We start from the raw sequence: 26,660 nt of genomic DNA, 5'->3' as shown, positions 1-26,660 counted from the left end.
CCTGGGGCACGCATGCCTACCGGGAGGATGGTCTTCCAGTTTCCGGCGCTCCCGCACATGTGAAGACCAGCTGGCTGGCGCGCTGGAACCTGAAAAAGCAACAGGCAACAGCTCGCATGCCTGGAGAGATGGCTTCACGTGCCACTTCTGGCATGCGTGCCATAGGTCCTAGACTTTTAAGTTCAGCTCCAAAGACTACAGAATACTGTAGCAGAGTCAACAAAACTTCCTTGGGAAGCTTAAAAGCATATCTCATTGCCGCCCCATCTGGATGTAGGTCACCCCTTCTTTCTGGAAGGTGAATGTGGATGACATTGCTTTCCCATCTTCAGCCCACTATAAATGTGATCTATGCCCATATTTTCCTGTTCCAAGTTGAAAGCAGTGAATTCCAACTTGTACAGGATCAAAAACGCCTGTCTGATTTGGCTAGATGAATTCCTGTGCTTTGATTGGCTGCTGTACAGAGATGGACTTGCTCCTTAAATGGGACAGTGGTTGCCACTCTGTAATCTGTAATCTCTGCTTCTGATAGCAAATTTACTTATTTACTAGATTTAAAAAATCTTGCCTTTATTAAGGTAAAGGTAAAAATAACTCAAGGGGGCAAATATATTCCATCCTATTTTCCCCAAAAGAACAACATTGGGACAGAGGGGGAGAGGAAGGGAGGGAGGGAGGGAGGGAGGGAGAGGGAGAGGGAGAGGGAGAGGGAGAGGGAGAGGGAGACAGAGAGAGAGAGAGAGAGAGAGAGAGAGAGAGAGAGAGAGAGAGAGATTCTTAGCTTAGCAATGATTAAACTGGATGGTTTATAGAAAGAAAAGTCATGATATAACTTTAGACAGAGATTAAAATACAATTGCATTTATAAATGCTGTGAAGATAGGAAGTCATTTCATTGTATCTTTCTTTATATCATTTTTCCTTCTTTCTTTTTTGTACTTCTTTTCTTTCTGCATTTCCCTCTCCCTTTTCCTCTTCTTTTTTTTACTAATTTAGTTTGTATTAGTTCTTATTATTGTTAAAACTTTCAATTAACTATTATTTTAAGAAAGAGAATAGAAGTAGCACGAGTTTAATTGCAGTCACTGAATGATGCCAGTTAAAACAGAATTGGTCATAATAATATGAATCATAATAATGTTCATTTATAATAAGTGACACTGTATCTCCTATAATACAGGCAGTCCTTGATTTACGAACACAATTGAGCCCAAAATTTCTGTTGCTAAGTGAGACATTTGCTAAGTGAGTTATGCCCCTTTCTTGATTCAATTGTTAAGTGACTCACTGCAGCTGGTAAGTCAGTAACCCGGTTGTTAAGTGAAACTGGCTTCCCCATTGACTTTGTCAGAAGGTCGCAAAATGTGATTGCATGACCCTGGGGCACAGAAACGCTCATAAATATGAGCCAGTTGCCAAGCATCTGAATTTTGATCACATGACCATGGAGATGCTTGTAACTGTGAAAAACAGTCACCAGTCACGTTTTTCAGTCCCGTTGTAACTTTGAACAGACACTAAATGAACTGTTGAAAGCTGAGGACTACCTGTACCCATCAAGTGCTCTCCAGAATTCTAATTATCTTGACATTCACCTACAAGTAGTGTATTTTTCTGTTCGAATGCGCAAAGTCTTAACTACTGCTAAAGCACACATGCTACTTTAAACAAATCTTGTCTTACGTAACAATTCTCTTCATCATATAAAGAAGAGCACTCATAGCCTGCACTGCTTCCCTACTTCATAGAAGTATTCTTTAAGGAATGCATCGAGAAAAATGAGACTGGGGGAGGAATGGCTCTTCAGTGTTTGAAAAATTCTCTTTATTTGTTAATTTTCTTTTCAGACCTATCTCAAAGTTAGGCAAACAGACCTGTACCAACACCTGGCCTCTAATAAGACAAATTACTTTTAAAAAGCAGGAAAAAATTTAACTGCAAAGAAATCTAACTTGCTGACTTACTGTTTACTACTCACCCAAGTGGGAAAGTGCATTTTGACAAAATCAGCATTGCAACACAGATTACTGCTAACTTATTAACTCCAAGTTTAACTATTTAATAGGGACATTATTCATTTCTTTAGACCTTTTTTTTTTTGTTTAAACATTAGGTGTAAGGGTATTTTTTGCCGCTGAGAAACAGATGGGTATAAGAGTGTAAGCAGCCATTATGTCACAGTGCTTTTCCCATTCAAATTGCTGTTGAATCACTATTGATAACCAAAGTAGATGAAGATATCTATGGGATTGCTACCATAATACGGTTATATTCTTCTTCTTGGGGTTTTATGGAATGCAATATTTGATAATAAAATGTTCTTTGGAGTCATCTACAGCAGTGGTCTCCAACCTTGGGAACTTTAAGACTTGTGGACTTCAACTCCCAGAGTTCTTCAGCCAGCAAAGCTGGCTGAGGAACTCTGAGAATTGAAGTCCACAGGTCTTAAAGTTCCCAAGGTTGGAGACCACTGATCTACAGGAGTTCATTTAAAAGGCAATCTGAAAAGACTGAAATGAACAAATAAACTGGGCTTCAAAGTTTTACAGTGATCCTTCAGTTAGTAAGATTACTTTAGCAATGTTCTTGTTTTGAATGAGACGGAATCACCCTTTTTCTTCTTCCATCTGGATCGCATTGCATTCTGAAAATATAATCCTTGGTTCATGTTTACCCCCACAAGTCTTGATTTTCCTATCTGTTGCATACTAAAAAGCAGAGACATCACTGCCAAGGCTATGGTTTTCCGAGTTGCAATGTATGGCTGAGAAAGTTGGACCATAAGAAAGGTTGAGTGCCAAAGAATGGAGGCCTTTGAACTATGGTGCTGGAGAAGACTCCTGGGAGTCCCTTGGACCGCAAGGCATCAAACCGGTCAGTCCTAGAGGAGATCAACCCTAATTGCTCTTTAGAAGGCCAGATCCTGAAGATGAAACTCAAATACTTTGTCCACCTAATAAGAAGGAAGGACTCACTGGAGAAGAGCCTCATGCTGGGAAAGATTGAGGGCAAAAGAAGAAAGGGACGGCAGAGAATGAGGTGGCTGGATAGAGTCACTGAAGCAGTAGGGATGAGCTTAAATGGACTCCAGAGGACCGTAGAAGACAGGAAGGTTGGAGGAACCTTGTCCATGGGGTCGTGATGGGTCGGACACACCTTCGCAACTAACAACAACAATTTTTTCCCTATCCTAGAACATAATCATAAATGCATGATTATGTTCTCAACAGCAATGGCTATTTCCTGCCCGCTATGACAGCATGTTACCAAGCCGAAACGCTAAAATCCGTCTGTGGGTGAAGATTGGAAAATATGGTGATTATATTGACATGAGGTGTATCGCTTTCACACACAAAGCTTCCTTAATTCCAGCACTTTAAACGGCTTTTGTAACATCAGAAATCCTGTCAAACCACCTGAAAACTAATTAAAAAAAAGAGCAAGCAAGAATACCGAGTCCCTGGACTAGATTTCAAAAGACAGTCCAAGACTTTGATCTCTGAAAATATTTCTGCAGGCGAAAAAACCAACAACCCAGATGCAAGGTTGGGGGGGTGGGAGGGTGCAGAAGATATTGGGATGATGGCATGGCCCCTGGGGCTCTTGGGAATAGGTCAACTGATGGTGCCCTCCAAAGACCATAGTAGACAAATATAAGCAGTGAGACAGCTCAAGATTCAACAGCCGAGACCAAAGGAAAAATGTGGTGTTTTTTTTTAATAGCAGCATTTCATAATGTCTCTCTTTGTGTGTACACATATGTTTGTGCACACAGACACATAGATACAGACCAGGGATGGGTTTCAATTTTTTTACTGCTCGTTCTGTGGGTGTGGCTTATTTTGTGGGCGTGGCTTGGCAAATTTAGGTTTCAGATTGGAGATGGGAAATAAAATATGCTGTAAAGACTTTTTTTTTTAAAAAAGGCAAAAAAAAGCAGCAACTTGAGCCGTGCCGAGCTGAACGCAGGAGAGCGAGAAGGTGTTAAGAGTGCGTGGGTTTGTTCGCTGCCTGTGAGCTCCACGGGGGGGGGGGGGGGAACACAGCAGATGAGAGAGCAAGCCAGCAATCTGCCAGCTGCCAAGCACCATGCTCATGAGTAAACTTGCTCACAAGTAAACTGCAGATTAGAGACAGATCCTGGCATGCTCGCTTGACTGTTTGCCCCCCCCCCTCCACAGAGCTCGCAAGCAGCAAACGAAACTGTGCCTCCTGCTTCCGTGGATCAAGGAGGCTCGATCCCACTTAGGAGGTGATGGTTGCGAAGCCTCAAGGCTCCTCGAGGAGCCCATGCTACTTACATGTGTGTAGGCAAGTAGGATGCAGGTGCCGAAGATGAGGCAGGGCGAGTGTCGAAGTGAGCCGGTTCAGGGGCGTGGCCAGCCAGCCATCACTACCGGTTCACGACCCATGTCCAATTGCCACTACTGGTTCTCCCGAACTGGTCCGAACTGGGAGCAACCCACCTCTGATACAGACTCTCACTTAATAATATCTTGACAGAATGAGTAATGAGGAAACCATTTTGACAAAGAAAACAGTAATCAAATACTGTTTAGTTTATTTTATAAACTAAATATTAATTTTTCAGTTACTGTGACATTTTGGCTTCCAAATAAAAATGATTTATTTTACTCATTAGAAATATTACTCATTTATTTAAAACCTGCCTCTTTTTCAGAGGTTGAGGCAGTACACCTTGTTCTTTTCTAGTGTATTCTCACAACAATTCTAAGATTATAGAGAGCACCTGGCTCAAGAATCTAGTTGACTTCTACAGCAGTGTTTAACAACCATCTTCCCTATCTCAGGGGCTGCCACAAAGAAGAGGGAGTCAAACTATTCTCCAAAGCACCTGAAGGCAGGACAAGAAGCAATGGGTGGAAACTAATCAAGGAGAGAAGCAACTTAGAACTGAGGAGAAATTTCCTGACAGCTAGAACAATTAATCAATGGAACAACTTGCCTCCAGAAGTTGTGAATGCTCTAACACTGGAAGTTTTTAAGAAGATGTTGGATAACCATTTGTCTGAAGTGGTGTAGGGTTTCCTGCCTAGGCAGGGGGTTGGACTAGAAAACCTCCAAGGTCCCTTCTAACTCTGTTATTCTATATTCCTAATCTGCTTTCTTCAATGTGATGGCTTCAGCTCCTATTGTCTATCAGCCAATATGGCTATGAGATCATGGGAGTTGACTAAATTTATATGGAAAGCGCTTCCTCAGGGAAGACAGGTTATATATTGTATGTCACATGTTATTTTTATGCAATCAAATTCATCAATAACCTTTTTTTCTTCCTTCCAAATGTTGACAGGTCTTCCCCCAATGAAAACAACTGTAACAAATACTAAAAATGCCTTGCTTGCAATGAGTAATTGAAATATACAAGTTCCACCATGTCTTTCCTCAACCCATTTGCTATTCTTACCAAAGAATATGGTATAAAAAATAAGTAGTCCTTGACTTACAACAGTTCGTTTAGTGACTGTTCAAAGTTACAACCGCACTGGGAAAAGTGACTTGTGACCGTTTTCCAGACCTACGACAGCATCCCCATGGTCATCTGATCAACATTTGGACTCTTGGCAACGGACTCACATTCATGACGGTTGCAGTGTCCCAGGGCCATGTGTTCCCCGTTTGCAACCTTCTGAAAATCAATGTCAAGGGGGGACACTGAACAACCATGTTGTCACCTGAACAACTGCAATGATTCACTTAACAACTGTGGAAAGAAAGATTGTAAAATGGGGCAAAGCTCACTTAACAACTGCCTTGCTTAGCAATGGAAATGCTGGGCTCAATTGTGGCCGTAAGTTGAGGATTACGTGTAAAAGGGGAGAGAAGAGAAATAGTGGATGAACTTTCCAGATCTAAAAACTGTAGGTTTGCTCCAGAAACCTTCCAAGTACTATTATCAAGCAATTTTTAACCTGATAAAGAAGGATTAAACACATGACTGGGAGAATATATGCATATTAACTCTAATTAATTGAAATCAAATCTCCCCCTCAATGAGTTGGTGACAGTCCTGGACGGTGTGTCCGTCTGAGAGATGCCTTTGCACAGGTTCTTCTTGGACGGCAACTGTGCCATTTCTTGTACCAGGACTCCTTGGTTATGGTTACTCATGCCTTAGTCCAGTGTTGGCAAACCTTTTTGGCACCAAGTGCTGAAATGGGAGCTCGCGCATACATTGCAGAATCTGGAAGAGCAGCCACCCGGTGTGCATTATGTGCCAGGCAGCTGCTCTTCCAGTTTCCGCCAAGTGCATGGGCACCGGCCACCTGGTCTTCCAGTTTCTGGCGCACATGTGTGCATGAAGACCAGCTGGTTGGTGCGCATGAGCGTGAGGAAGCTGGAAGAGCAGTCTCCCAGTGCGCATGCACACCAGCCAGCTGGTCTTCGCACCCACATGCATGCCAGAATCCCAAAGACCAGTTGGCCGTTGTGCATGTGCATGAGGAAACCGGAAGAGCAGCTTCCCGTGCGCATGCACACACTGAGAAGATGGTCTTCCAGTTTCTGGCGTGCACATGCGCACCTTCCAGCTTATCTTTGCATGTGCATGGATGCCAGAAACCCAAAGACCAGCTGGCCAGTGTGCCAGAACCCAGAAGAACAACGGGCAATGGCTTGCATGCCCTGAGAGTTGGCTCTGCATGCCACTTCTGGCATGCCATAGGTTCACCACCATGGCTTAGTCGCTTCCTATGGGATTATTGCTATGAGCTTAACATAAGGCTGCCCTTGAAGACCAGTTGTAGCAACTACAACTGATCCAGAATGTAGCAGAATGCACAATCTGAGAACTTTCACAAATGAAGGAGAATGTAGATGTTGTAGGATAATGTTGCAGGATCCAATCTCTAGCAGCTGCTAGAGAGAAATTCCCAGAAGATGGGCTCCAGACCGAGTCTCAAAGCTCAGAAGACAAAACCTCTGGTCCCGGTGACTGACCCAGATTGGATCCTGCAACTGGTAGCTTTGCACAGGTTACAACTCTGTTGTGCAAACTTCTAGTTTCCAAGTGCAATTCAACATATCAATCATGGTCTTTAAAGACCTACATGGCAGAGGATCAGATTATTTGTGGGACCACCTCTTCCCTGAGAGCATCTTCTCATCCTATCACTTTGGATAGGATAAGCACACTCCATGTCCCTTCCCCAAAACTTTGCCATTTAGGGAGAACTCGGAAGCGTGCCTTGTCTGTGACTGCCACAATTTATGGAATACCTTCCGCCCTCCCCAGTGATACAACAGCTCTCGCCCCTTTGCCTTGCAGAAGACCATCAAGATCTGGCTTTTTACCCAGGCACTGGGGTACAAAAAGGATGTTTCAGGTCGATTGTTGGGACATTGCAAGGGGAGGACTGAGCCATTAGGTTTTGATTGTGTTCTACAGATTTATGCTTTTATGTGTTTTATAGTTCAGGTTTTATTGTTGCGGTGAGCCAACAGAGTTGTGTTTTAAGATGGGTGCCATACAAATCTTTTAAATAAAGAAATTGTTAATGGAATTAAATAAAGTGTCACAGCTCTAAGTGTACTTTTTATAACACATTGCCCCAGCACATGTTTCAAAGACCATCTTTGACTGAGAAAAATGTTTTAATGGGTAGTTTTACAATTCTAACTTGAACTCAGAAAAATCTAAGCAAAGGGTCACAATTTTAAATGCTTCATGGGCATAATGCAGCAAGGCACATATAGTATTTTCATGGAACACATTAAGCCAAAACTAAAGAAATTTAGGCCTTACTTTCTACTTAAAAGAGACAGAAAAAAACATCCTTCTGGAAATTTGCCTCTGTTTCCTCTTAGCACATAGATAGATGGTGCCTAAAGGCCTGAAAAAATGTTGTCCCAGATCTGTTTTAAACCCACAAATATTATGTGTCCTTATCACTCACCTCCTTGTATCATAGGAAGTGCAGTTGTTCCCGATAATTATAATTAGGGAGTATTTCCATTTCAGAAATAGCCTTGTAAAAGCTCTGTGTACCTTACTTCTTGAAACAGAAGAATCCTGAAGACTGAGAAACTTTCATCATGTATAAATTACATCCAACAATGAAAAGCTTCAGGCCATTAGCGAAAATAGGAACAAGTGAGAAAAGAAGGCTTTTTACTGGGAGACAACTGTGTTCTAGAGAAACTCAAAATGTTCAGAGATAAAAAAATATATATTTCCTTTATAATCGTAGCAAAGACCTGGAAATCTTTATTTCTCTTTTAAAAGTATTTTTACTTTTCAATTATTTGTCAAGTACATTTCTTAAAAGGATAAAGTGAAATTTTAGATCTTCCAAAAAAAATGCTGCATTCTTTGGTGTATTACCATTTCAACACGGATAAGTCAATCTTTTAAGTCAATGGCAACATAAAAAAAGAAGAATAGGAAGGCTCTGGTATATGATATCACTACATATTTCTTACATTCTCAATGTTTGGCCTTTGCGCATCATATTTAAATGTTACAGGAATATACTAGGTTTGGCCAAATCTCAGATTATGTGGATGTTCGGGTACAGGTAATCCTTGATGTACGACCACAATTGAGCCCAAAATTTCTGTTGCTAAGTGAAACATTATCCTGCTCTACGGAGTTGAGAGTTGGTCTCTGACAGAAAAACACTTGAAGAAACTAGAAGCATTTGCAATGTGGATTTACAGACGGACGTTATGTATAAGCTGGGTTGACAAAATCACAAATGAGGAGGTGATAAGCCGCTTGGGAAAGCCAAGGGAAATCATCAAAGCCATTAAAAAGTGAAAGTTAAGAGTATTTTGGACACGTGATGCGACACCCAGAAAAATACGGCATATTTCACTTAATCCTCTAGGGAAAGATTGAAGGCAAATGAGGTCCAGGCAGAAGAAGAAGATCATGGCTTTAAAACCTAAGGGACTGGTTTGGCCAAAACTCAGCAGCACTTTTTCATACAGCTGTTGACAAAAATAGGATTGCCAACATAATCACCAACGTGTAATGAAGGATATGGCAAAGAAGGAGAAGGAGAAGGAGAAGGAGAAGAAGAAGAAGAAAATTATTATTAAGATTTGTCAAGTGAGTTTTGCAACTTTAATACTTTTCTTGCCATAGTTGTTAAGTGAATCACAGTTAAATTAATAATACGGTTGTTAAGTGAATCTGGCTTCCCACTGACTTTGCTTGTCAGAAAGTTGCAAAAGATGATCACATGACCGCAGGACATTGCAACCGTCATTAATACGACTGTTGCCAAGCTTCTGAAGTCTGATGAACATGATCATGAGGGTGTTGCAATAGTTGTGTGAAAAATGGTCATGTCACTTTTTTCAATACCGTTGTAACTTCAGTCACTTTAATGAACTATTGTATGTTGAGGAGTACCTGTACTGGTATTTTATTTATCCACATGGGTAATCTATTATATTCTTTAGGCAGAGCTCTTAATATAGAATTTCTAAAAATTAATTCTCACAATGTCATGGCAACAGGAGTAAATGGAAAAGATCAGCAGGTAAAAACCTTTCTTTATTTCTGTCTCAAAATCCAAAATCAACACCACCACATTTTTTGAAAGGGTTTTATTATTCCTTACGATCAACCCTTTCTTTTGCACAAAATTCTTTCAGTCTATATGCTGTTCCTGCAAAGCTGACCTCTATCACAGCAAATTTCACCACGTTCTGTCCCAAAGCTCACTATATATGGTGTTGGTCCTGGGTACTTGAGAGACCACCTGCTGCCAATTACCTCCACCAGACCGATTATATCCCACAGAGTAGGCCTCCTCCGAATTCCATCCGCCGACCAGTGTCGACTGGCGACTACCCGGAGGAGGGCCTTCTCTGTGGCTGCCCCGACCCTCTGGAACGAACTCCCCGTGGAGATTCGCACCCTCACCACCCCCCAGGCCTTCCGCATAGCCCTTAAAACCTGGCTGTTCCGACAGGCCTGGGGCTAAACAACCGTTGCCCCTATCTCGAATGGTATGTTTGTTGTGCTTTTAAATTATGTATTGTTTTGTGTTGGTGTTAAACTGTTTGTATCCCCCTTCCCTTGCTCAACTTGTGAGCCGCCCTGAGTCCCCTTCGGGGAAAAGGGCGGCATACAAATGAAATAAATGAAATGAAAAAATGATATAAAACTCCAGATTTTAAAGGACTGCAGTTCGAACTCAATGTACCAGCTCATACAAAAATGTGCTATATGTTACCTGCTTACTAAGGCATAATGTTTCTGAAACAAATGACAGCATTCTGTGTTGCTCTCTTATTAGACTATGGAATTCTGTTTTTCAGATTCTCAATCCTGATTTAAGTATTGAATCACAGTGAACTATTTCTGGAGCGATGCCCATCAGATTGGTCTGTTTCCAAAGATTATGCTTCCTTGGTGAATCACTCACCCCACATCCACAATCATGTAGGTTTGCATGGTTCATAGCCAGACTTTTCTATCTGCAGGGATCATCTGAAAAGCAATCTCCAAGGCCACAGCCTTTTCATTACACAATGTGCCCTATTACTATTTTGGCACTATCCTTCAATTAGCATGTTATCTTTTCCAGCTTCAAATAACTCACATTTAGAAATAAGCTCTCAATCTCTCCCTGAAGATAAAGCAACTACAAAAGCAGCTGTAAAGCATAGGAATTCCAAAGACAAACAACAAGACAAAAATGACAATTATGGACTGTTAGAGCTACATATCTAGAGTTCCCCCAACTGACAGCATTTAAGGGAAGGTGGACAATCTGTGCTGTTTCCTTGACTGTTGAAGGTAACATGTCTAAATCAGCCTTGTCCCCCTCCCAAAAAATAATGTAAGTTGGATTCAGCAAATAATGGGCCTCCTCCTACAACATTAATACCAACAAGGGGTAAGACCACACTCAATAGCAGGAAAGGTCAATCTGTTTTTGGGTTCAGATAAACCATTTAGTAGGAAAGGACAGGTAGTCCTTAATTTGTAAGTACAATAGGGCCTGGAGTCCTGGGTTGTTGAATGATGGCCTTCTTGAGTGAGATGCCCACGTGATTCACTTCATTCAATGAATGCAATCTTGGCTCTCCAAGTTGCAGTCGTTAAATAACTGCACGGATTGTTATACAGATGGGAGTGAAAAAGCTGCCTGCCAAAGGAGGGCAGGTAGCTCCCCTGTGTGTTCAGAAGCGAACTTCTGTACTGAGATGGAGAGATAAGGTAGGGATTTGCCCATGGAAGGGAGTGGAACTCCTGTGCTGGACTGGACAATCTCTGCCTTATCTCTTCAGCCTACTTCACTTCCACACACAGAAGGGAGTAGAACTCCTGTGCTGGACTGGAAAGATGAACTGGGGATGCCAAAGATTTAGCTTTGTTTCTGCAATCCAACAAAGGTTTTCCACTCCCACCCTGCCTCATGCGTGGAGGAGAGTGGAAATCCTTTGGCAGGCGGCAATACTTGCAGCCTTTCCTGCTGGCTTCCCCACTGACTTTCTGGGGAAGTTGGCAGAGAAGCTTGCAAATGGCAATCAGATACCAATAGCACTTAGACTTATATATTGCTTCACAGTGCTTTACAGCTTTGTCTAAGCAGGTTACAGAGTCAGCATATTGCCCCCAACAATCTGGGTCCTAATTTTACTGACCTTGGAAGAATGGAAGGCTGAGTCAACCTTGAGCCAGTGACTCAAACTGCCAAACAGCTGGCAGTCAGCAGAATTAGCCTGCAATATTGCATTCTAACTACTCTACTACCATGGTTCTTGATGGGGATCACAAAGTACTTGGCAACCAGTCCTAAATATGAAGCGGTTACCAAGCACCCAGATCATGATAATGTAATCATGAGGACTGGGTGTGGTATTCTAGAGTTTGTTGCAGCAATTAAATCTAGAAAGGACACACAGGCAACTGAGGCAGCAGGATTCATTAACCTTTCTTTATATACATAATAACACATAAGCAATATACAATACCAATGGTTGGTTCTTCCAACGTGGTAGAGTACATGGAAGAGGAGAAAACAGTTTCCAGTTTCAGTCCCAGCAGCAGACTAGTTTTTTGCTTAGCACAGACTCAGAGCTATAGTACAGAACTAAGCCACACCCAGGCTCCATGCTGTCTCCTGCAAATACTGTTTCAGTTTCCAAACAGTCCCCATTGTACCAGGTCTCTTCCAGTCTATGAATATTCATACTCTGACAGATATGATGTTTTTTGATGGCCTGCGGTTTAGTAATTGGATGGAATAACTAACTGGGTGGTGGGGGAGGGATTTAACACAAGGAACCTGGGTGGGGCCAGGAGAGAGGTTCATAAGGTGGTGGGGAGCACGGAGCTTTAGCTCCAACATTTTTTTTTCCATTTTAATCACAGTGAGTGGTCAGTGAGTACCGGTTACATAAACAAGGATTAGATCCAACATTGGTCTCCTGTTTTTATTTCCTGGAACTTGACAGTACGAAGGAATAACTTACCAGTGTAGTCTTCGTAACATTCACAGGTATAGCCTCCCTCTCGACTTCGACAAAGGCCATTGTTCCCACATGGGTTAGAATAGCAGAGGTCAATCTCCGTCTCACAATAGTCACCAGTAAACCCAGGGGGGCAGCGACACCTCAGACCATTGATAGGGTGTATGGGCCGGAAAAGTACAGTATTGGAACTAATAAAGGGTGCAGAGCTGTCGAACTTCAGTACGGAGACACATTTCATGTAGTTTTCGCAGGGTTCCCGCAGGCAAATGTTATCATCGAAAGGCAATACTCGTTGAGTAGATATCAGCGTGAGCAGCGTCCGGTTGAGGTATATCTGCTCCTGAAGGTCTTCAGAAGGGAAGAATTTGTTTCGAATGCCACCGGGAAGCAGGGCAGAAAATGTCACATTCAGGATATTGGCGCTAACATCTGTGTCATTTTGAATGTTGAAGACAAAAATGCCCTCTTTGGTTGTTGACAGTACAGTAGCCACGCCTTCCACAAAGAGAGCCAGCAGAGGGGAGAGAAACTTCTCTTGGGACATGTTTTCCAGCCGCACCGTGATGCTGTTTGTAAGCATGTCATCAGTGATGATGGTAACCCTTAAGGTGCAATACGCTGTAACACTGTGAATACCATCTATAGGGTAAAAGAGAGAAGAATTAAAGACGATCCCCAAAACCAACTTCATGCATTTTCTCCTAAACATCCTATAACACACGATTGTTAAATCAGGCAATGTGTAAGGTACGTCATGTAAACTGGGTGCTAACTTAAAAAGTCATTTAGGCTGCTCCGTAGTGAAATGAGCACACAAATTTCAACTATATACTACAGAATAGAATAGAATAGAATAGAATAGAATAACAAAGTTGGAAGGGACCTTGGAGGTCTTCTAGTCTAAGCCCTGCTTAGGCAGGAAACTCTACACCAGGGGTTGGCAACCTTAAACACTCAAAGAGTCACAAAGGTCCTAACTGGAAGCCCCCTGTTCAATTCTGGAGCCAACCAGAAGTCCGGTTCCCCCACCATAGAGTCTCCTCCTGGCACGGCATCCTTTTTCCTCTACCTGTCCTAACTGAAAGCCCTATCATGGAGCCAACCAGTGACAGGGAGCTACAGCAGAGGGATGAAAGAGCCACATGCGGCCCCAGAGCCATGGGTTGCTGACCCCTGCCCTATACTATTTCAGACAAATGGTTATCATCTTCTTAAAGACTTCCAGTGTTGGAGCATTCACAACTTCTGAAGGCAAGTTGTTCCACTGATTAATTGTTCTCACTGTCAGGGAATTTCTCCTAGATTGCTTCTTTCTCCTTGATTAGTTTCCACCCATTGCTTCTTGTCCTTTATAAAAATGTATCTATATTTTATTTCATAGGCAAATATTTCAAATGCAAAAGAGGAAAAAAACTATAAACACCAATCTCATAACTTTCATAGGCATAAATTTCATTAAATGTGTCAGTTTGTTCAACACTATGTAAAAATGAGAAATTAAATAAGCTGCTGACGATAGTCCGGATTTATAAATAAAGTTGTTGAAATAGAGAAAGACAGAACATTCTTCAAACCATTGTATAACTGACAGAAAAGAAGATACCTGTAACCTTGAAGCATCCTCTTTTATTTTGCTATTATGAATGCATGAAATGTTCTTTCCCATTAATCTGTTTATTCCCAAAACATTTTTTGAACAAGAACATAATCATTTATAAAAAACCAAAGAATTTTCTAAAGTGATCTATGAAATCATCTCTCTCTCTCTCTCTCCCTCTCTCTCTCTCTCTCTCTCTCTCACACACACACACACACACACACACACTCTATCTGAAGACATCTCCATGGTCATGTGGCCGACATGACTAAACGCCGAAGGAACATTGCCACCTTCTCACCAAAGTGGTCCCTATTGTATTTGAATTTTTACATGCTTTCAAACTGCTAGGTTGTCAGAAGCTGGGACAAGTAATGGGAGCTCACTTCATTACGTGGTGCTAGGGATTCGAACCGCCAAACTGCCAACCTTTCTGATCGACAAGCTCAGCGTCTTAACCAATGAGCCACCACGTCCCTATCTACCTACACTACCAGACCATTGTTTTACCACCTGTTCCTTGCTTCAGTGTCAATTCTTACTCCAAGAACATCCAGAAGTTGAGCTTGTATGTAATAGGAAAGTGGCAGCAACACTGAATCAGCAATTTGGGCCTCAGTATTTCTCAAAGCGGATGAAGGAACATTGGGGAACACAGTAAAATGGGATCGAAGAGGAAGCAACAAGAAGTTCTCTTCAGTAAGATTGACTGAGGCGAATGGAATGGGAGTGCAAATTCCAGCAATTGAATTGTTATTAATTTTAGAATTAATATATATCCCCATGTACATACAAGACAATTCTTTCGAAGTGCCTTCATATAACAGGCCTCTTGGAGAGACTTTCTGCTAGGTGTTTACAAAGAAGTTTTCCAAGTTTCTGAATTTCTAAACACTTAAAGATAACCATTCAATCCTACTTATTTTTAATGTATGGATGCAATGATACAACTCTGGAAGATATATTTATGAAAAAATGGTACTGGTATTTGGAAGCTGGAGCTGATGGGAGGATAAAAACTATTTCAAGTGATCTCAGGTGGATTACAAATTAATTGAATGATGTAGATGCTACACTGGTTTGCCTATCCTGATATTGTCCTGATCCAGGCTTCACAAAAGCACAAAACTAACTCCTTGTCCCGATAAAACCCCTTTTATCTAATTTAAAGTGAATTCCTCTCCAGCAAAGTCCCGGCCAACAGTCTTTCAAGAGATTTCACAACTACAGACCTTTATCAGATTTGGAGAGCTGCCAGGCTAATATCTTCCAAAAGCCACTCTGTAGCAGACAATACTTGGCAAGAAGTCAGGAACAGAACTTCACTCTAATGAATTGAACCAATTGTCTCCTGCAAACTCCCCTCCATTTTCGCTCCTCTTTATTTCCTAATGGGAGGGGCCATTCACCATCCACCTGGTCGACCCTTGCTCCTTAGCTGTTCCCTTCTCCTGGCAGCTCTGTGCTTGTGTACACTGGGAACAGGCTCCAGCTGTTCTTCTGCCCCACCGATGTCTGACTCCGAAGGCAGCTGATAACTGTCAGATGGCCTCATCTCTGCCTCCAACACAGAGCACTCATTAGAGTCTTCCCCAGACTCCAGGATTGGCCCATGTTCCTCCCCAACCTCCTCACGGTCCGAATCTGCTGCCAGCTCCACTATAACACAAAGGTACACTTATTGCCATTATAAACAGATCCATCCACCTTGCTACTCTTTGTCAGGACTTAAGTGTCTTCACTATTAATTGTAAGTTGGTTGCTGTGTCTGGTATCACTTCATTTTCTTTAAATTCTCGGACAGCACTGGCCCCATCTCTGCCTCCGATATAGAGCATTCGTCAGGGTCTTCCCCAGACTCCAGGACTGGCCTCACTGTCTGGATCTGTTGCCCACTGACAGGCCATAACAGGTATGATACCTTTTAGTCATTATTTCTAAACAATATAAATTAGAATGCACTAATCCATGTCCTCTCTTTTAGTGGCAAAAATCTTCTCTTTGAAAGAGGCATATGGAAAATGAGGAAGCTCTCCATTCGGGGGGGGGGGGGGGTTGTAAAATTTTTTGAACTTAAAATTTGATATTTTGAATGTTCTATTCCTACAATTGTGAAGTTTTGTTCTGAATTCAGTTCTATTTTTCCCTGTTCTCCGAAAGATTTGTTGTTGTTTTTTTTTTAAAAACCCAGAGAGTTAATAAGTAGATCAAGCAACATTTCTATTCTGGTAACATCATCTAGATGAGTGTTTCTCAACCTTGGCAACTTGAAGATGTCCGGACTTCAACTCCCAGATTCTGGGAGGTTGAGAAACACTGATCTAGAGCAATGGGTTTCAACCTTCCCAATGCCGCGACCCTTTAATACAGTTCCTCACGTTGTGGTGACCCCCAACCATAAAATTATTTTATGTTTTCCGTATTTTTTCAAAAATATATGTTTTCCAATGGTCTTAGGCAACCCCTGTGAAAGGGTCGTTCGACCCCCAGAGGGGTCTCGGCCCACAGATTGAGAACCACTGATCTAGAGCTTTAGATAAGAGCAGCCACATACAGCCCAGAATAAGGTTGTTATAATGCCAGTTATGATGGCATGCCTTTCAACATCAATGAGCAGAAGACTTAATTTCAAGAAAGTAGAACTACAAGAAAGACTCCAGATGTTGCAGAGAAGTGCTAAGCAATAGCATAATTATTACTAATTAATGGGGATTCTAAACAGGAGCAAGAGGCACTGATTGCTTCAAAATCCCTCCAAATCAACACTAACCAGGTTTGCACAAAATGTGACTTCACCTTTTTCTCTTACAAGTTTTTTTCCCCCAGGAGTTTCTTTCCTATTGATTCTTGAAGGCATCATCCTTGTCATATGAGAAACTACGGAACGAATGAATCTTTACTATTTTTCATCATGCCATCTAGAGCAACGCTTTTGGCAGGGAAGTTGAAAGAATTAAATTCCCCTCAAAACTTTCCCCTCAAAATGTCTATGAAGATTCTCAATCATCTGGGTGATAGTTGTCCCAAAGGTGCTTTTTCAAAAGGCAACTGGATTTTCTTGATTTTGAGTTGAAGAAGCTTCTTAGATAAGAAACAAAACAGCTTCAAAGAAAAACAAGGAAGTCCAGTTGCCTCTTGAAAAAGCACCTTTGGGTTTTCCCTTAAAATTGAGAAGTAAGGAATGTCGTCATTTCTTGTCAAACATATAAATGGACACCAATATACAAATAAGGAAGTGAAAAATAGTAAATAAATCAGAAGTCCATGTTTAAAAATAAGAATTACTTAAATTATCTATTGTTTTATCTCTGCATTACTAATCCAAGAAGTTTCTGAAAATTTCATACTTATTTATTTTAACAACCAATGTTTCAATGGACATACTTTATTTTTAAATTGTTTAGTGATTTTATTTTTGCGTCCTCTCTTGGTATTCTTAATTGTTTTAAGTTCCATAGTGGAAAGTGAAATACAAGTTAATCTAATACATTAAATAAATAAGCAAGCTTGCTTTTAATTATAGCTATTGCTTTTCTGATTACATTTCCAGCAGGCAAAAGCAGAAGAGAATAATACAAATTTGGGAAATTTGTAAAATAATTGATCTACTGCTATGGGAAAATACATAACACCTTAGAAACAATACATGCAAATTATGTACAGACCTGAGTCATAGAATGCACATAATTGCTAAATGGTGGGATGAAACTCACCACTGGAAGGTACTGCTGGAAGGACATAAAGTGAAGCAGACATAACAGAGAAAGTGGAGGTGAATTATAGGTTTAAAAAAATCACTACACCTTTACCAAAATGCATAAAACCAAGGATGAAAACCTCCTTGAATGCATAGGGACAAGAGGAAAAAAGAATGGCATTGACATAGGGATATACTACAGGACACCCAACTAAGCAGAAGAAATAAATGAAACCAGCATGATTGCATACAGAACTCTGATAAACTGAAAGACAAAAAGGATAAGTATAAAAAATGGAAAGAGGGACATATAAGTAAAGCAGAATATTGCATATATCCCAAATATACAAAAATGAAATCAGGAAAGTTAAGGCTAAGACCTGGAGCAAATGTCAAAAATAATAAACAAAAAAATTCTTGTAAAAAAACAAGAAAAAAGTCAACAAAACACTTGGTCTACTAATGGCAAGGAAGTGATAGGTAGCAGGGAGAAAGCAGAGCTGTTTAATTCATTCTTTTTATCTGTTTTCACACAAAAGGAAATAATAGCACAACTTGGTACCAAAAACATAACCGTAAAAGACAGAATGGGAAAACAAATTAATATAGGCAAGAAAATGAATCCTGGCAAGTTCAAATCCCCGGGATTAGATGGATTACATCCCAGACTGAGAAGGAGCTTAGAACCATTGTATCATATTTTTCAAAGCTCCTGGAACACAGACAACTACCAGAAGACTGAAAAAGAGCTGATGTGGTTCCCATCTTCAAAAAAATAAAAATAAAATGGATCGAGGAAACTAAAAACCAATCAGCCTGACCATCAATACCCGGGATGATCCTAGAAAAGATAATCAAGCAACAGATCTGAAAATACCTAGAAGCAAACAAAGTTATAACCAGAAGCCAACACAGGCTTGTCAAAAACAGATCCAATATTTTTTCATTTTTTGACAAAGTGACTTAGCCAACATCCCAGAAGATAGGCTCAAGATCCAGAAGCCAACACAGGCTTGTCAAAAACAGATCCAATATTTTTTCATTCTTTGACAAAGTGACTTAGCCAACATCCTAGAAGATAAGCTCAAGATCCAGAAAAGCAGACTCCGATATTTGAGGGACTGCCACAAAGAAGCGGGGGGGGGGGGGGGCATCCACCTATTTTCCAAAGCGCCAGAAGACAGGACAAGAAGCAATGGATGGAAACCATTTAAAGAAAAAACCAACCTAGAACTAAGACAAAATTTCCTGATAGTGGAACAACTTGTCTTCAGAAGTTGTAGGTGCGCCATCAGCGGAGGTTTTTAAAAAGAGATGGGTTAGTTATTTGTCCAGAATCTTATAGGATCTCCTGCTTGTTCTGACGTTGCACTAAAGGAATTCCAAGGTCCCTTCCAACTCCATTATTCTGTTTTTCTGTTAAGTCTCCTTAAATGCAATTAGAAATTGTGTTATATTTTGCAACTACTTGTTTTTAAAATCGAAAGCTAAGTATCTTCCAAAAAGAAATATTTCGGACTAAGATAGGAACATGGAATATTAAATATTTATTACTCATTAGAGATAGGCCTATTTTGAAAGGTCCTTATCAAATAGCTTGTCAAATAATCAATAGTGTCTTTCACATTTAGCACTGAACATTCCCAAATGTGAATACCAACCAGATGCATAGTTTGAATTCTTCAAAGTGCTCCATAGCTGCTAGATAGATTCCTTATTCTCTTAGCACTATCTAGATGCTAAAAAAATAATCAGTATCAAACTTAGACAAATAAAACCCATTTACCTGAAGAGCTGCCTAAGGCAAGCAGATACCTATTCACTCCTCCAAATATTCTCAGTTTGCAATGCTGAAATAATAGTGCTCACCATATTTAGATTAATTAGAAGTTTGAAATACAGGACGTTCAACCAAAATAAAGGGTTCCCACAAAAGGCCAAATAAAAAGCTGATTCTGTGATGTGGGTTTGTTTTAATGGAGGGAGAAATACAGGGTAGCATTTTGGTAAGCAAAATTTCAGAGCAGAATTTCTTAAAAAGAGAGAGCGGAAAAATTACAGAAATTGCTGTCTTTCAACTGCTATGGTTTGGTAACCTATTTTACTGTTACATTAAGTAAAGGAAATATTGAAGCTTCATTTAAGAAAGACGTACAATTCGGATTCATGTGAAATATAGAAACCCCCTGACAGTTTGATCTTGCTCAATTCAGCTATTTTTGAGTTTTCAGGGATAGAAAATGTCAGTGGTGGGTCCGTGGCGATGTCAGCCTGGCATCGCCCACATGGACGCACGCGGCACGCGTATGCGTTGTAGCTGCAAATGAAGCTTCTGCAAGCCTCCGTGACGCTCCAGCTGCTTGGTGAAGCATTGCGCAGGCGCTGTACGTGCCATGCACATGTGCTGAAGCGCCGAAAGCTTTAAAACACGGTAAGGAGCTCAGGCGGGTGGGCGGGCCCTCCAGAGCACCGTACCATACCGGGGCGTACCGCCTAAAACCCACCACTGGAAAACGTATACCTGAATGCAAAATAAATAGAACAGAAATAAAAAAAATATGCAGTACACATCATAATGAGTGCAGTGGTTAAGGCACCAACCTAGAAACAGGGAGACATGAGTTCTAGTCCTGCCTGAGGCATAAAGGCAGCTGGGTGACTTTCAGGGGTGGGTTGAGCCAAGGTGGCGCAGTGGTTAAATGCAGCACTGCAGGCTACTGCTAGATCAGCAGGTCAGCGGTTCAAATCTCACCGGCTCAGGGTTGACTCAGCCTTCCATCCTTCCGAGGTGGGTAAAATGAGGACCCAGATTGTTGGGGGCAATATGCTGACTCTCTGTAAACCGCTTAGAGAGGCCTGAAAGGCCTATGAAGCGGTATATAAGTCTACTGCTATTGCTATTGCTATTGTTGCTATGCGTTTGCCCGGGTTCTGGAGAACCCATAGCTAACGTTATGGCTGGTTCAGAGAACCTCCAAATCCCACCCCTGGCTGGCACTGCCCCATGCGGAGTCTCCACATGGCCTGTTTTGGACGTGAGGTAAGTGCAGGGCCTGTGTGGAGGCTCAGGGAGGGGGGAAAACGGGCCTCCTGTAAGTCCCAGAAGTCCAGAAACAGGCCTGTTTCTGGCATCTGGAGGGCCTCTGGCCCCCGGGGTGGGCAGTTTTCACCCTCCCACAGGCTTGAGGAAAGACCTCAGAGCCTGGGAAAGGTGAAAATGCCCACCCCCACAACCTTGGTGCAGGAGGCTAACTAGGCTACACCCACCATTGCCATGTATACCCAGCAATTGAGCAGAGAACCTGTTGCTGAAATTTTTGAAGCCCACCCCTGGTGACTTTGAGCCAGTTGTCTCTCAACTTTAGGAAGAAGGCAAGCCTGTTCTGGAAAACATGCCAAGAAAACTCCAGGCAGTAGGCAAAAGTCAATCAACACAGAGTAGAAATTGCATCTGCCCCCCCCCCCCCCACACACACTGCCCGCTATTGGGGCATATTCAAATCCTAGCTTAAACTTTATCTATGAATACTGACATATATATCCCTGTGAATATGTTTATCTCATTTCTATACTTGGTTCCATTTATATAAATCACAAGGAAGCTATTTCATCACCGTTGGTAACAGGCGCTGTCTATTCAATAATGTTTGAAAAAAGAAAATTATCTTTCTCTTTAGGGACTATAGCAGAGATCTACAAAGCCTTTATTACAATAGAGACAAGTTTGGAACCACTTGGAGCTGTTAAAGATACCACTCTGTGGAATCATGAATAGTGTTACTAAATTAAGAATATGACCTCATTTGAAGGAAAAAATATTTGGAACAAAAACTATATTTCCTAAACTGTAAAAAAAAGGGGCAGAAGTCAATTTCTTTGCCGTAGACAGGAAATACAAGCTGCATGAAAATCATCACTGCTTTTACATCTCTGCTGTATTCTCACCCTTTTTTTTACTAAAATAAACACACCTTTTCACCAATGGAATTATATTGGACAATGTAATCTATATAGGAGAGTAGATACCGTGTTTCCCCAAAAATAAAACAGGGTCTTATTTTATTCTGACCCCCGAAATAAGTGCTTGGCCTTATTTTCGGGGAGGTCATTATTTTTGAGGTGCAGGAGGCAGCAAATGTGGTCACCTCATGGCTGCTGCTGTGTTGAAATATTTTGGGGGGAGGGATTATTTTAGAACATGCGCTCAAAAGTCCAATTGGGCTTATTATCCAGGGAGGTCTTATTTTGGGGGAAACAGGGTAAATATAGAAGTAAAAATCTGCAAGTCTACAAATTCAGAATTTGATTTAAAAGAACAATCTCTCTGCCATTCCATTCCTGCTGTTATCTGAAAAAATGACGTTACTTGAATATAGAATAAACATTTTAAATTCTGGTTTTGATATTTAAATATTTTCACTTCCTTCTAGTATTAAACATATACTTTATTCTTTATTCATTTAACCATTCTGATTAGCATTATGTGTGAGAACCAAGTAAATTGTAGCTTGCTCGACAAACCATGCTTAAGCAAATTGGTATGTAAATCTAATTAATACAGCTTACAGCTCATGCTCCTTTGCTTCCTTCTATTTCTTCCCTTCTCACCTCATTTTTGCAAACCTCAGTTTGCAAAAATTTGTGAAACTTGATTTAACTGCCTGATTGTGAAGAGGACTGTCCATTGTTATTTAAAAAAACAATTAAACAGAACAGTATGCCACTGCAAAGAATTTACATTATTTTCATTCACCAATGGTAAGTAGCTATACAGACATAAATACATACATACATACATACATACATACACACATACACACACACACACACACACACATACATACATACATACATCTGTATATGCTTAGTGTACACTAAGTATACACTGAGGGAATATCAGCCCTATAAAAATATCAGGAGGGTGGCTAAGTGGCTAAGACACTAAGCTTGTCGATCAGAAGGTCGGCTGTTCAGCAGTTCGAATCCCTAGCATTGCATAATGGAATGAGCACCCATTACATGTCCCAGCTTCTGCCAACCTAGCAGTTCAAAAGCACATAAAAAATGCAAGTAGAAAAATGGGGGCCACCTTGGTGGGAAGGTAACAGCGCTCCATATACCTTCGGCATTTAGTCATGCTGGCTACATGACCACAGAGGCGTCTACTATTTAACATCTACATGAAACCGCTGGGCGAGATCATTCGGAGGCATGGGATAAGATATCACCAATATGCGGACGATACGCAGCTGTATCTGTCCGCCCCATGCCAACTCAATGAAGCGGTGGACGTGATGAACCGGGGTCTGGAGGCCGTTAGGGACTGGATGAGGGCCAACAAACTAGTACTCAACCCGGAAAAGACCGAGTGGCTGTTGTGTTTTCCTCCCAATAATTTGGCCAGTGTTCCATCACTCAGGCTGGGGGGTCAAATATTACACCCCTCAGACAGGGTTCGCAACTTGGGAGTCCTTCTGGATCCACAGCTGACTTTTGATTACCACCTGTCGGCTGTGACCAGGGGGGCATTTGCCCAGGTTCGCCTGGTGCGCCAGTTGCGACCCTACCTGAACCGGGAGGCTCTCACAACAGTCACTCGGGCCCTTGTGACCTCTAGGCTGGAATACTGCAATGTGCTCTACATGGGGCTGCCCTTGAAGAGCATCCGGCGACTTCAGCTAGTCCAGAATGCGGCCGCGCGAGTGATTGTGGGTGCACCTCGGTTCGCCCACATAACACCTATCCTCCGCGAGCTGCGCTGGCTACCTGTTGATCTCCGGGTGCGCTTCAAGGTGCTACTTACCACCTACAAAGCCCTCCATGGTAGTGGATCTAGGTACTTGAGAGACCGCCTCCTGCCAATCACCTCCTCACGACCCATTAGATCGCATAGATTGGGCCTCCTCCGAGTTCCATCTGCCAGTCAGTGTCGACTGGCAACTACGCGGAGGAGAGCCTTTTCAGTAGCAGCTCCGACCCTTTGGAACGATCTCCCCGTGGAGATTCGTACCCTCACCACCCTCCAGACCTTCCGCACAGCCCTCAAGACCTGGCTATCCCGTCAGGCCTGGGGTTAAAGATTATAATCCACCCCCGCCCGAATGTTGAATGAATGTTGCTTTACTCTTTTAATTATGTATTGTCTTACATGTCATTGTATGTTTCCCCTTCCTATATAAGTTGTAAGCCGCCCTGAGTCCCCTCAGGGAAAAGGGCAGCCTATAAATAAACTTAACCTAACCTAACCTAACCTAACCTTTGGACAGCGCTGGCTCTTCTGCTTTGAAACGGAGATGAGCATCGGCCCACTAGAGTCAGGAACAACTAGCACATATGTGTGAGGGGAACCTTTACCTTTACCTAAAACATATCAGACTAACATAGACACCATGCAGACCTAAAGCTATTTTTATTGCAACTGCTATACCATGGTATCTTAATCTTTCAAGTCTGAATATGCTTCCTTTCTTCCCTCTTTCATCTTCATGAACTGGGAAAGTATGTGTGTGGTATTGATGTAATTTTGCAAGCCACTTTCTTGCCCTGAGGTTCAAATTTTATTTATTTGATTGTTTCCTTGATCCTCCCCGCTGACTTTCAAGGCCACCCTCTTTATTCACTATAAGGAACCTGGACTGGATGAAGATGTGTATGACTGTAAAACAGAGGAAGAGACATCAATAATGTACTGTGCTGATGGTACCTGCTTGACAACTTAAAATGCAAAGGATCTGGAAGCTCTACTAATGAAAGTCCAAAATCCCAGTAAACACCATGGAACTAAGATTAAAGAAAATGAAGCAACACCAGACACAGCAACCAATTTACAATTAACAGTGAAGACACTGAAGTCCTGACAAACAGTAGCAAGATGGATGGACTTGGTTATAATGGCAATAAGTGTACCTTTGCGTTGTGCCCTCCAGCAGAGCTGGCAGCAGATTCGGACCATGAGGAGGTTGGCGAGGAACATGGGCCAGACCTGGAGTCTGGGGAAGACTCTAATGAGCACTCTGTGTTGGAGGCAGAGAGGGGGCCAGAGCTGTATGCCAGTTATCAGCTGCCTTCAGAGTCAGACATCAGTGAGGCAGACGAACAGCTGGAGCCTGTTCCTAGTGTGCACATGCGCAGAGTTGCCAGATTAAGGGAACAGCTAAGGAGCAAGGGCTGACTTGGAAATAAGGCCACTGGTGGATGATAAATGCCCCCTCCCATAGGGAATAAAATAGGAGTAAAAGGGGAGTGGAGTTTGCTGGAGACAATTAGTTCGCTTAATTGGTTTGTGACTCTCAGAGGCTCCTTGGCAAGTTTTGAAGATATCGGACTGGCAGCTTTCCAAGCCAGATAAGGTCTGTGATTGTAAATTCACTCTTGAAATACTTTGCTGGGTGTGAATGAGAGGAATTCACAGTAACTTAATAAAAAGGGTTTTTTGTCAGGACAAGGGGTCTGCTTCGTGATTTGCGGAAGCCTAGGTCAGAACACTTTGGAGGACCTGAAGACCAATCAAAAAATAGATCATCCTGCAGAAAATCTATGTGTAGCCATTAAAAATTGACACCATCGATGGCACACAATCAATAATTAATCTAAGACCTCTTTATATTTGAGAAAATAATTGGGACATATTGTGCAATGCTCATGCTCTCTAAATAATTTCAGTCCTTATTCTTCTGTGAATTTATGCATGTCTAACTAAATATCCTGTTTATTACTGGAAATATACATGCTAGAAAAACTAATTCCTACAGAAAGCTGATTTAGAAGATTGTTAGATCACATTTTACTTTACAGTTATCCTTTAGTTCTACACTACGCAATAAAATTGGTAATGGTGTGGTGACAAAATAAACGTTATAAAAAAAGTCTCCTACAGCCAATCTTCTTGAAAATACACTTCTAATGAACTCCAAGATTGGCCAAAGCATTCTGGTACAAATGTGTTAGGCAGTCCATCAAACCACTGGAAAGCACATCCTTGTATAAATGTTAAAAATTGTGATCTCCAAAACAAGAATATTTTTCCCTAAACAGTAGAGTAAACATTATCACATTAAAAGTAGTAAGTCTTGTTACAAGAACACAGTTGATGACGGTGGTGAAATTCAAACTATTTTACTATTGGTTCTATGGGTGTGGCTTGGTGGGCATAGCAGAGGAAGGATACTGCAAAATCCCCATTCCCTCCCCACCCATTAGATCGCACAGGGTCGGCCTCCTCTGGGTTCCATCTACTACTAGCTAATGCCATCTGGCTACAACCCAGGGGAGGGCCTTCTCTGTTGCAGCTCCGGCCCTTTGGAACGAACTCCCCGCGGAGATTCGGGCCCTCACCTCTCTCCTGGCCTTCCGAAAAGCCGTTAAAACCTGGCTGTGTTGGCAGGCCTGGGGTTGATGAGCTCCCTTCCCCTCTCGACAGGTGTGGTTGTTGGTCATTTTAAATGTCTGTTTTGTATCTGTATGTTCCCTTTCCCGTTTGAGTTGTTCGCCGCCCTGAGTTTTTCTAGCATGTATATTTCCAGTAATAAACAGGATATTTAGGCAGACATGCATAAATTCACAGAAGAATAAGGACTGAAATTATTTAGAGAGCATGAGCATTGCACAATATGCCCCAATTATTTTCTCAAATATAAATATAGGGAATAGGGCGGCATATAAATAAAATAAAACTTCAAACTTCAAACTCTGGGGCCAGCCAGAATGATATTTGCCAGTTCTCTGAACTGCTCAAAATTTCCACTACGGTTCTCCAGAACCTGTCAGAACCTGCTGGATTTCACCCCCGGTTGATGAGTATTATCTTTATTAAGGCATCCCTTCACAAAAACCACCCTCCCTCTAGATAATCAGATTACTATTCAGAAATAACCAATAACCTAGTGGTTTCTCTAAAATGTATTATTG

The 26,660-nt window shown here is 41.7% G+C and overlaps 1 protein-coding gene across 3 annotated transcripts in view; it reads right to left on the bottom strand.

The window, feature by feature from the left end:
- Positions 1 to 26,660, bottom strand: part of CELSR1 (cadherin EGF LAG seven-pass G-type receptor 1) — a 182,691-nt gene that overhangs the window by 105,490 nt on the left and 50,541 nt on the right. For all 3 annotated transcript variants that reach the window (XM_087722171.1, XM_087722173.1, XM_087722172.1), the window contains exon 2: positions 12,460 to 13,098. In XM_087722171.1, coding sequence (XP_087578297.1) covers positions 12,460 to 13,098 — 639 coding nt within the window. The remainder of the gene's footprint in view (positions 1 to 12,459; positions 13,099 to 26,660) is intronic.

Source organism: Thamnophis sirtalis, unplaced genomic scaffold (genome assembly GCF_051295495.1).
Source record: "Thamnophis sirtalis isolate CommonGarterSnake01/CBP01778 unplaced genomic scaffold, rThaSir2_p1.2 scaffold_9, whole genome shotgun sequence".
NCBI classification, from domain to species: domain Eukaryota; kingdom Metazoa; phylum Chordata; class Lepidosauria; order Squamata; family Natricidae; genus Thamnophis; species Thamnophis sirtalis.
Note: the sequence above shows the minus strand (reverse complement) of the source record. Positions and strands in the feature narration are given on the sequence as shown.